The 12,667-nt window shown below is 33.0% G+C and overlaps 1 protein-coding gene across 2 annotated transcripts; it reads right to left on the reverse strand.

The window, feature by feature from the left end:
- Positions 1-277: 277 nt before the first annotated feature.
- Positions 278-11,721, reverse strand: LOC140443718 (trehalose transporter 1-like protein). Of its 2 annotated transcripts, none has more exons than XM_072535103.1 (3): positions 11,589-11,721; positions 11,405-11,512; positions 278-3,439 (listed from the first exon to the last, which is right to left on the reverse strand). In XM_072535103.1, exons 2-3 carry the CDS (start codon positions 11,472-11,474, stop codon positions 2,100-2,102), a joined length of 1,410 nt encoding a protein of 469 aa, XP_072391204.1. In that variant the 5' UTR covers positions 11,475-11,512; positions 11,589-11,721; the 3' UTR covers positions 278-2,099. The 2 variants fall into 2 exon arrangements, with proteins under 2 accessions (XP_072391204.1, XP_072391205.1); XM_072535104.1 differs by having other exon boundaries at positions 11,405-11,495; positions 11,589-11,691.
- Positions 11,722-12,667: the final 946 nt, after the last annotated feature.

Consider the following 12,667-nt stretch of genomic DNA (forward strand, 5'->3'; position numbering starts at 1 on the left):
AACAAGCGGAGTTACAGGTAGCGTTCATTTTGGGAAGTGTGCACTTTACCGCGAAATCGGCACTATTGGAATTCTTTGTTACAAAGGAAACCGCAACAATTCTCAGAAACATGCATTAGTTTGTATTTGTGTTATTATTATTTACGATAAAGCTCGTTAAAAATGAAATATCGGTGATTTTCAAGGTGACCCGGATTTTATGATCGCGAGTGTATATATATACATATATATATATATATATATATATATATATATATATATATATATATATATATATATATATATATATATATATATATATATAAATTAAGGATCACTTGAAGAGTGATGGGTTTTTCGGTCAAAAGGTTTCTTACTTTATTAACTTAGATTTATTTACCTTACATTTTATTGATTATTTTGTCAATGTTACATTTACATATGTGAACTAATTGTTTCTTATCAAATAGTTTATTAAAATTTTATAATTAAAATTGATTCATAGAATCTTTATTAGTCTCAGTTCCAAATATAAACCTTGGACTATTGGAAGTTGAATCAATCTTCAACTGTGGCTGGCTATTCAGCCACAACGTAGACTATTTTAATATATGATATTTTGGATTGACCTCACTTGTTTGTTCACTGTCTCTCTTAACCAATCACTGGAGGAAAAATGGTAATCTTAACCACCTAGAGGTTGGTAATTTACCTTGCTATTCTGTCATATTTTGACCTCAAGGCCACTGTCTTTTCTCGTTATTTGGCGTGGATTCTACTCGTTGCTTCCATTTAACTGGCAGCAGCTGAGAAGGTAAGAGTCGTAACCTCATTATATTTTTAAATATCACTAATTTCAATCTCAATAAATTTAATAATGTTAAGTAAAGTTACAATTAAATTTAACTAATAATATACTGTTGGAAGTGCATCTTATCATCTTTTGAGTTATCTGCAAATTAATGTTTTCTTCTTAAGTTTTTTTACATAATTTTTATATACATGTACAATTACCACATGGTCTGATCACACTGAGCTGCTAATCTTATAATGTCCATTGTCGTAAGCTTCTTTACATATTTTATATCATTGACTGCTACATGTCTTTTTGAGGTAACACACTTATAATAACTTTTTTATGGATGTTTGGTTTTTCAAATTGTTCTTTTTAGATGAACTGATAATGCTTTCTGATTAGAAAGCGAAACGCCACCTTTTGACCGAAAAAAACCCACCACTCCTCGAGTGATCCTTAATTTAGTAGTTTAGATAGTTTGGAAATCAGTCGGAAAAACTATCCTGCTCTATATAAAGGGTACGACAGACAAAATCAGCAGAGTTCTGAAAAAAAAACAAAATAGAAAATATTTTTAACAGCGACAGAAAAATTGCAACCATATTAGGTACCATCAGCAAAAACAAAAGTTGCATTGGAAAATCAATTCGTATACAGGATTCCGTGTGAAGACTGCGATAAATCGTACATCGGACGAACAAATCGAAGGATACAGGTTAGACTCGAAGAACATCGAAACGTTATCGAAAGAAAAGAGAAAACTTCATCCCTAGCAGAACATGTCATAAACACAGGACACAAAATAGACTTAAATGGAACAACAATGCTAGCTAACATCGAAAATAAGGCCAAACGTGTAATCAGGGAAGCCATAGAGATCGAAAAACATCCGAAAAATTTAAACACCAGAGATACGTGGAAACCAATTCTGCAGAAAAACGTATATATATATGTATATATATATATATATATATATATATATATATATATATATATATATATATATATATATATAATATACATAAATCAGTCATAGGAAGTTAATATGGTAATAACAAAAAAATTGCGAGTTATGTAAAATAGAAGTTGTGTTCAAGAATATTCTAGAAACGATTTTTGGTTTATAAGTTAATAAAAAGGGTATATTGCCATTCTTTCCTAAAGTTATTATCAAAATCTGTGATATTACAGACAAACAACTTTCAAACGTTTGATTTTTACTATTTTTATTATATTGTCCGTATAATCCATAAGACAAACCATACATATTCATATATACACGGATCCACGAAATACACGGATTTAAAAAATAATAGTATGTTCTTTATACTTTTTCGGATGTATTTTTATTATATTCTCCTTTTAATATCATTTGGATTTCATCTAATGTTTTACCTTTTGTTTCAGGAATTAAAAAGTATGTAAAAAATATTGAAGAAAAACAGCACGCAGTAAAGATATAAAATGGATATTGTACCCCAAATGAATCAGTAAGCCTTTGATATACTTGTAAGGATAATAGAGATGCAACAACATAGGACCCGTCTGCCAATGCCATACCATAAGCCTTGACTGTAGTAGGAAATATTTCTGCTGTTATAACTATGGGAACCATACCTAAACCCAATTTAAAAGTAAAAGCATATACCATTACGCAAGCAATGGGAATCCAGCTGAAATTAATTGTATTAAATCCGTCATTTTTAAGATTAAAATAAATAGCTATCGTTAATAAACAAAATGATGTTGAAATGCCTGAACTGATAATTAAGAACTTTCTTCCAAATTTGTCTATTAAAACAGATCCGGTCAATGCAGCTACCAACATAATTACTGAAAATACTATAGCTGTTGTGTGAGGATCCATATAGATAGAACCAGCTTGCTCTAAAATAACGTGCATATTCATTAGCAGTACACTCACACTACTAAAATGTTGAGCAAAATTAAGGTAAATCATTATGAACATTGCTTTTCTATTGCTTGCTATAAGAAACAGATCTAAGAATCGTGCTCGTTCAGTTCTTTGTCGATCCACAGCCAATTTAATTTGTTTGAGCTCTTCCTCTACGCCAGACTCATTCTGTCTTAATCTCTTTAGAGCATTTCGGGCAGATTCTGTTTGATTTTTAATTACTAAATAATAAGGACTATCCGGCACAAACGAAAACCATATAAGTTCTATTAAAACTAACACTGCTCCCAAACAGCAATGTACGTATATCGGAAAAAATGGAGCAATACAATAGATTAAAAGAATTCCACAAAGCATCATAAGATAAATTAAACTGCTTAAAAATCCTCTAATTTTTTGATCAGCTATTTCAGCAATATACATTGGAGTTGCTACGAAAGCCATATTGCCGGCCGCTCCAGCGAATGCTCTTGCCACAAGTATATATTCCACGCTTGGCGCCAGAGCAATTGTAATCCAAACTAAAACAGATACAAAGCATGCTAATAAAATTGATTTTTTTCGACCTATTTTATCTACGGAATACATTGTTGGCCAAAGTCCAATTGCTGCTCCCATTACAAATACATTTTCCAACCATTCAGCTTGATGTTTTGTGATAGGTATTGAAGAGTCAGGGCTCATTAGTATTGGAACTACAGGAGCACTCCAACCATAATGCATTCCATCGCTTAAAGCACATAGAGTACCTGCAACAATTTATATTAATTAAAAACAAAATATTGATGGCTATATCCGAATAAATTATAACTAAAATTTTTTGGGATTCCATTCGAGTCCAACTCTGTTTAAAAGCATGCGCATACAAGTGAACGAAGCTACCGGCAACCACCACATAGATATTTTAAATTTTAGGCATTTTGTATTGAAGTGAAAAATAGTTTGATAAAGTGAGTAAGTTCTAACGTGAAAATACTCATAATATTTTAGTTTTCAACCGCTACCATAAACATTATAAGTAGTGAGTTATTTATGCAGTGTATATAATAAATCAGTGTCGGTACATGAACTCTCTTGCAATTTCCAATACCAAGAGTATCGAGAATAACTGGATAGTTATTGGCAAATCTAGGGTGAGATCTTTCCTATTTACCTAATATTATCTTAAAAAGCTTCTACAGTTCCGAATTATAATATACTATTCTTTATTCATTAGGCATTTTTTACATACAAATACATCATTTAAATAATTGAAGTGTAATATGTGTGATAACATATTTAAAAAAGCATCCATGAACTAGTGTAACAATTATAGACAACTACAAATGTTTCAGTAGTGGTGGCGAAACCGAATGATAAGAAAGGGTTTTATAATTAGTGATCTGCTACAAAGTGCTATACTGGAGTTCTATGTATCTAAACGGATTGGTTGGCTAAGACTAAGAGAAAAAAGTATAATATAAAAGTATAAGTTTAATAAATGTGCATGCTTCTTCAGAGAATAAAGACTAGAATGTAAAACAGGAGTTCAGTAGTAAGATTGAACTTATATATAATCAAATTCCCAAATATGATATTAAAATTGTAATAGGTGATTGAAATGTCAAAGTGGGGAATAAGTAAATATACCGAAAAACTACGCGAGGAAGAGAAAATATGACGAGAGCAACGAGAATGGAAAGTTGGTGGTAGACTTTGAGCAAGAAAACAACTTGAAAGTTATGAATACTTACTACGAATACAAAAAAATCTACAAAGAAATATGGATCGCTTCAGATAGTAGAAAACGCTATCAAATCGATCACATTCTAGTGGAAAACAAGGAAGCGAAATTAATAACAGATGTTAGAAGTTATAGAGAGGTAAACGCTAATTCAAATCACATACTAATGATCACGAAATTAAAAAAAACTATCCCAAAAGACAGAGAATAGAGAATATCGTATAAGAAATATGACGTCACCAAACTAAGGAACAAATGCACCGCTGACAACTTCCAGGCAGACGTGACAGCAAAAGCACTTCAAAGCGAAAATCAAAGTGACATCGAAATGGAGTAGGAAATAATAGAAAAAGCTATGAAGGAAGAAGCTCAAAAGTTAGGTCAAGTAAAAAAGAGAAGAGATAAAGAATAGTTTTCTGCCGATTGCAAGAAAAGCCTTAACAAACGAAACGAGGCAAGACTAAAATATATGGACAAACCAAGTGACGAAAATAGAAATAAATATAAGGAAAAGAGAAGAGACGCGAAAAAAGTGTGCAGGAGGAAGAAAAGGGAGCATATAGATAAAAACTCCAAGAAACTTAAGAACATTATATTAATAAAAATGTGAGGAACTTCTACCAGGAGGCGAAAAGGAGCAGTGACCAAGACGTAAGAAAATAAAATTACTACAAGAGTAAAGAAGGGTATCTAATAGGAGACAAGTAGGGGAAGCTAGATAGAATGCAGGAGCATTTCAAAGTTCTGCTTAATGATGAACCGGATGAAAATAGAGTACTACAACTGATCGTTCAAGGGAAAATAGACAGCAGAAGAGGTCCAGGGAGGAGAAGACACTCGTGGCTCCAAAACTTGCGGCAATGGTTCGGATTGTCATCTGCTGAACTATTCAGATCTGCCATAAACAAAGTCAGAATAGCCATGTTGATTGCCAACGTTCGGAACGGACAAGGCACATGAAGAAGAAGAAGGATGAAAATAATAAGGAGCAAGTGAAAATGGTAGGAGAAGTCAATGACATGGCAGAAACAATGGAGACTCCCACTATGGAAGAAATAAGAGAAATCATATATAGTGTTACGAATATGCATTCGGCGTGTCCCGTGTAACGGTTGCATCTCGAAAGCGACTAGAAGTTTTCGGCGATGTCTCGAGCGCGAGAGAGAGATCAACTTGTCAAATAGGCGAATTAGAGGTAGGCTACTCCAGCATGTTCTAGTACATAGTGACTTATATATATATATATATATATATATATATATATATATATATATATATATATATATATATATATATATATGTATATATATATATATATATATATATATATATATATAAATATATATATATATATACATATATTGTTATGATTGTTTATTTTGACTGTGATTTTAATTGTAAAATTAAATGTAAAATAAGACTCCTTATATTACCTGTGTTCGATGGATTCAAAGATTTTCTTGTTGTCCTTTATCGAGATAGAGAAGAAGGATAATAATAAAAGAAAATAGTATATTACAAAAATTTAAGCATTCTTTATTTTATATGAAAAAGAATAAAACCATTTTCAAATTCTGCCTTTATCTTATAAATCAGCATACAAGAAAATAAATGAAATTTTTATAATAATAAGATTTTAATTCTACATAAATTTATAATAGGTGAAAACCAATTTTACTTAAACTTTCCTTTACTTGAAACACAAAAGAACAAAACTTTAACTTTTGATTAGTCAACAAAACTCAATTCTTTAAATTTTAATGATAATGACCATGTCAACACAGATCCTTCACAGATACCAATTTCAATTGTACAAAACACTTACAGTTTTTTTTATTGCATTGTATGTTGGCACATACCCAGAAAAATCCAGTCTCCTCAACGATATGATCTCTCCTCTTTGGCACCTCGGCTCCTTCCTAAGGTCTCTGCAAACCTCCTGCAGACTACACAAAAACACCTGATTCACTTCTCCAAAAACTCAGCTACTTATTTATGCCACAAGGACCTCCTTTTGTCAACTTGATGCCGTAAAACTACTTTCACATATACTTCACAAAATGCCCACGGTAGATACAAGGACCTCTTTTAATCTACTTGTTACCTCCTTCTGCAAAACTATTTACTTCTTTTCACAATCCAAACTCACAAACCACACCCTATCTTCTAACAAACGACTGTTTCCTTCGATGTCCAAATTACAACTGCCTCTCCCGTCTCCTAATCAGGCTAACCCCATTACCATTCAAAAACGACTAACCAATCAAAAGCTCAAATCTTGTTTACTACTGTTAATGTTTGTTCTAAAATTTCTGTGTATCATTTGGGAAGACCAAATTACTGTTTCAGAGAAAGAATAAATAAAAATTGATTTTTCTATCCTCAGTCTGTTAATACACAATCTATACCTGTTTCCAAAGATTAGAATATGGTCATTTAATACACAAACAATGACAAGATTAACTTACAGGTAAAATGTCTTCTAATTCTACACAAAAGGGGTTTTTTGATAATTTTGTTGGAAACGGAAAAGGTCGTTTGCCAAACAAATTTCTATTCTTATCTACACTAAATCTTATCTTAAATTACTATATACATTTTGTTTATAATGATATCTTAAAATTTTATTCCGATGGATCTTTTTATTTATTTTTTTCTTTGGTTGGGAAAGAAGAAGTATGAATATATATATATATATATATATATATATATATATATATATATATATATATATATATATATATATATATATATATATATATATATATATATATATGCATACCTTCTAGAAGTTTTTTTTAGTCGATAGATAAGATATTTTCGTGTAGTAAACTTATAAAATAAATATATTTATATAAATTCGAATCGCTCGTTTTATTTAAAAACGTTACAGTTGTTGTCCGGTGTGAGGATAATTGATTTATTTAAAAAATAAATTCGGCAGTGACTTTTGAACTTTTAAAAAGTATTGTCCGTCGGGAACATCTGCGTAGTTCGGTAGTAATCTTTGTACGAAAAAACATTTAAAAAAGAATATTGGATTGGATGCGTCGAAGTGAAAGACCTTCTTGGCAAGACATTAGTGCATGTAGTCCCGAAGTCAAGTGTTACTGGAGTCAATGGAATTGCCCAGTGCTAAAAGATGACCGTCTGTATAGAACCTTTGAGATCGATGATGGTACAGAATCTAAGCTTCAGTTGATTGTACCTACAAGTAAAGTGTCAGAAGTATTGCGTCACTTTGGTATTACAAATACTCTGCCAAAGGTTCAAGAACGGTTCTATTGGATGAACTGTAAAGATAATGTAAGATGATGGTGCCGGAAATGTGAACTGTGTGCAACCAGTAATGGTCCAGTTGGTAAAAAGAGGGCACCCATGAAACAGTACAATGTTGGTAGTCTTATGGAAAAAGTAGCAATCGACATTGCAGGTCCACTTCCAGAGACAAATGATGGAAATAAATATATCTGGTAGCCACGGATTATTTTACGAAATTGACGGAGGCCTATGCGATACCAAATAAAGAAGCTGCTACCGTTGCAAAGGTACTTGTGCAACGTGTATAAGAATTCTTTAGCCGATTTGGTGTTTCTTTGGAGATCCACTTCGACCAAGGGCGAAACTTTGAGTCAACCCTTTTCCAAAACGTTTGTAAATTGATTGGTGTCAATAGGACCAGAACGACGCCCCTGCATCCTCAATCAGATGGAATGATCGATAGAATGAACCGAACGATGGGTAAACAACTGTCCAAAGTTGTATCAGAACATCAAAGAGATTGAGACCAGCACATTCATTTATTCCTAGTGGCCTACCGCTCGGCCGTGAATGAAACTACAGGCCAGACTCCAACCTACCTGATGTTAGGTCGTGAAGTTCGTTTGCCCTGCAACCTAGAGTTTGGCTGCAGACCTTTCGAAGAACATGTTGCAAGCGAAGATTATGTCGACTGTCCGAACTTAAGAATGAACAACAATCATGAACTTGCCCGACAACACATCCAGTTCGCCAGTGACAGAATAAAAGATCAATATGATTCTCGATGCAAGAATGAAAGATATGAAGTAGATGATCTTGTTTGGCTTTATAATTCACAACGTCGTTGTGGCTTGTCTCCTAAAATGCAAAGACAATAGGAGGGTCCGTATGAAATTAAAAAGAGAATAAATGACGTAATATACCGAATTAAGAAGTTGCAGAAAGGTAAACCAAAAGTAGTTCACATAAATCGTCTTGCACCTTATGCTGGCTCAAATGAAACAGAAGAAGCCCGAACCCTTCAACTTGAGTTCAAAGATGACCGGCGACCAAGCTGTAATGAATTTATATCAAATTACGCAGAGAGAAAGAGTACTAGGTTCAGCAGGATCTTTTTAGTGTTCCGCATAACGTCTCTCTGGCCCACTGTGTTGCCCAAGATCTTGAGACGACTAAAGGAATCTCATCCGTATTTTGTAAGAAGTTTGGTCGTTTGGACGAGTTAAAAATTCAGCAGCCTAAAGTCGGGAAAGTACTGAGATTAGAAGATGGTCCTCGATCTTTGCTGTATATGGTGACCAGGAAGTCGTATACAGACAGGGCAACCTACGAGGATATATGACGTGCTCTAACTAATTTGAAGAAAATCTTCTGCAATTACGACATTAAGAATTTGGCCTTACCCAAGATAGGCAATACACTAGATAATCTGGATTGGAAGATTGTCAGAAGCATGCTTGAAGTGATGTTCCGAGAAACCGGCCTATATATTATTGTGTGTTGCATTAATCCGAAAAGTTCGTGTCCATCAAAGACAGTAGACTGTTATTTTTTTCTGAGGGGTTCATGCAGAGCTAGAGAGTTCTGTAGATTCCGCCATCCTGGGCCTACATATAAAGTTGCTGATCGGTACGCTCAGATCTAAGAGGGGAAAAGTGTTACGAACATGCATTCGGCGTAGCCCGTGTAACGGTTGCATCTCGAAAGCGACTAGAAGTTTCCAGCGATGTCTCGAGCGCGAGAGAGAGAGATCAACCCGTCAAATAGGCGAATTAGAGGTGGGCTACTCCAGAATGTTCTAGTACATAGTGACTTTTATAGATATGCATACCTTCTAGGAGTTTTTTTAGTTGATAAGATATTTTCGTGTAGTACACTTATAAAATAAATATATTTATATAAATTCGAACCGCTCGTTTTATTTAAAAACCTTACAATAGCATTAAAAAAATAATAAAGGTACAGGCAGCAATGGTGTTACTGTAGAACTAATCAAGTATGGGGGAGAAGCATTTATAACGTGGATATGTATTCTGCTAATGAAAATCTGGGAGCGAGCGGAAATACCGGATGTGAGTAGAGAGGCAATAGTATTCCATTCATAAGAAAGGAGATAAAGCAGTGTACGAAAACTACAGGGATATCACTTTTCTGGATGTAACAAATAAGGTACTCGTCTGAAGGTACTCGTAAGATACTACATAAGAAGTAGACTGAAAAGGCACTTAAACAAGCCATTTGGTGAATACCAGGGAGGATTAAAAAAAACAGATTTACCATAGATCAAATATTTGCGTTAGAAACGACTCAGAGCAGTATATACGGGCAACAGTTAATGATAAACCTCCTTTTTATATACTTTAAACAACGATTAAACTTACGATTCTGTGATAAGACGTAGCATGCCCTAAGAGTACCTGGAATTCAGGAAAAGATAGAAGTATAGAGTAAGAAAGATAGAGTAAGGATGGAAGAAAGCCTATCAGGAAAATTTGAAGTAAGAAGGGGACTAAAGCAGTGAAATCCGCTGTTTACAATAATTTTCAGTTTCTTGCTAAAGGCAATAATGAAAGAGAGATAGAGTGAAATACAAACGAAAGGTGTGATTTATGACAACGAAAGCTAGGATCTGGTCTTTGCGGACGATGTGGTGTTATTAGCATGAACTAAAGGGGAACTGTTAAGAATTTTCAAACTCTTTGAAACGAAGGGTAAACAGTATGGACTGATTAATAATGGACTACCACAAACAACGAGAGTATTGTTTCAAAAGGGTGACAGAGTTTGAATATCTAGGAGTAACCCTAAAAAGTAAACGAGAAGAAAGCCAAAATATTAAAAAGCGGATTTCGAGAGAAAGAAAGGCGGTCGGAACTCTACACACACTATGAGAGGCAAAATTTAGACTATACCGAACAGTGATCCCGTCCTGTATGGAAGTGAAACATGGGTTATGAACAAAAATCAAAAAAATATGCTAAACATCTGAGACCTAAGTGTTTTAAGAAAGATATTCGGGGGAGTAAGAAACTATGAAGACGTCTAAAGGAGACGAACAAATGAAGAGATCGGAGGCCTATACAGGAAACCAGAAATTAGCCAGATCGTCAGAACAAAGAGACTTAGATTGTTAGGCTATTTTGCGAGAATGACAGATAAAAGATGGGCAAAGAACTTGCTGCTTAGTGGAAAAGGAAATAAGAGAAGTATACGATTACGAAAAAAGTATGTAAGGAAGACCTACAAGCAATCAGGATAACATATTGGAAACATGGACCTCTAGGGCCTGTTGAGCTGTATATTATTATTATTATTATTAATAAAACAGAAAATAAAATACCGTCAAAAATAAAATTTTAAAATTCATTAAAATTAAATTTGGAGATACTAATTTACTTGTAATTATTCATGACAAAATAAGGTCTTGAATATTCTATTATTTTACATATTTTGCGGTAAGCTTAATTAGTCATTTTATGTTACCATTGACCTTCTTATTACAAGAAATGGAATTATTAGAACAATAGAAAAATAATAATAAGACATGATAATATACGAAATAGTGGGAAATAAACAGTTAGAGTTAAATATTACTCATGCATAAATTATTATTCAAAATATATTTATCTAAAGCATGTTAGTTTTGTTAAAATTAACAAGCAGTATTAACAATTAAGTAAATGATGTAAAATCGATTTTTCTTTTGAATATATACAAACTATATACAAACCTGCTAGTACTGCAGATAATTGAGGTAAAGTTCCTTTAAACATGTTAGTGAATCCTGGAGTAACAGTCATTTTAAAAAACTTTGGGAATATCTTATAAAAGAATATATCTATAAAAAAAAGCAGACTATCACAAAAATATATTAAATTTTTTATTTTATAGCAAATTTAAATGCTACTACATACATTAAAAAAGAATATTTCTTATATATATCCGACTTCTTAAAAATGTAATATAAGCAGCTGATCCCTTATATTACTTTTAAAATTTAAATAAATATTATTTCATGCTGCACCATTGTGAAAATTATACTTTGACTATACTTTTATTACATATATTATAATTACATGATATGTATATATTTTATTGCTAAGATACATTTTTAGATATTATTTAATTTAAGATCAAATGATTACAAACTTTATATTTCATGTCGTTTTGTCGTTGTAATAATAAAGACAGCTGTTTCCGAAAGTATTATTTATACGATGATTAGAATATTTTTATATACATAGTTTTGGACGTTTTTTTTTTTAATAATGTTATGAATGTCAATATTACATTATATCTTACAGGATTACAATATTATTACATCTTACAGGACTTGACACTAAGGACATCCAGATTATAAAAAATCTATATTGGAATCAAACAGCCCACATGAAGAATGGACATATGGTGAGTGAAAACGTAACCATTTCGAGAGGGGTTAGACAGGGCTGTATTCTTTGGCCACTGCTTTTCAACCTGTACATGGAACAAATATTTCTAGACGCACTGGAAGAGTACAACGAGGGCATCAAGATTAATGGCGTACCAATAAGTAATTTTCGATATGCAGATGATACTGTTAGACTGGCCGATAACATCGAAGATTTACAGTAAATAGAGTAAATACAACTGGCAACCAATTTGGACTGAAGAACAATAGAAAGAAAACTAAATTTATGGTGATCAGTAAAAAGAACATTTAACATATTGACTTGAATATTGAAGCCAAACGTATTGAAAAAGTACACCGATTTAAATATCTGGGATATACAGTAAATGATAAGTGGGACCCAGACGTAGAGACTAAGATCCGAATTGAAATAGCAAGATCCAAATTCATCAAAATGAGAGAGCTCTTAAGCAACCGCCACCTAAGCGTTAACCTCCGATGGCGCGCCACGAAATGCTACGTACTCTCTACGCTACTTTACGGAGTTAAAGGGTGGACGTTAACAGCAGCAACTATAAAGAAGTTAGCGGCTCTAGAAATATG

The sequence above is a fragment of the Diabrotica undecimpunctata genome, chromosome 6 (genome assembly GCF_040954645.1).
Source record: "Diabrotica undecimpunctata isolate CICGRU chromosome 6, icDiaUnde3, whole genome shotgun sequence".
NCBI lineage: Eukaryota > Metazoa > Arthropoda > Insecta > Coleoptera > Chrysomelidae > Diabrotica > Diabrotica undecimpunctata.

Coding starts and splice junctions, on each gene's coding strand:
- LOC140443718 (XM_072535103.1), bottom strand. CDS start 11,474: ATGACTGTTACTCCAGGATTCACTAACATGTTTAAAGGAACTTTACCT. Junction 3,440..11,404: donor ATTATCTGCAGTACTAGCAG/GTTTGTATATAG, acceptor AAATTGTTGCAG/GTACTCTATGTGCTTTAAGC.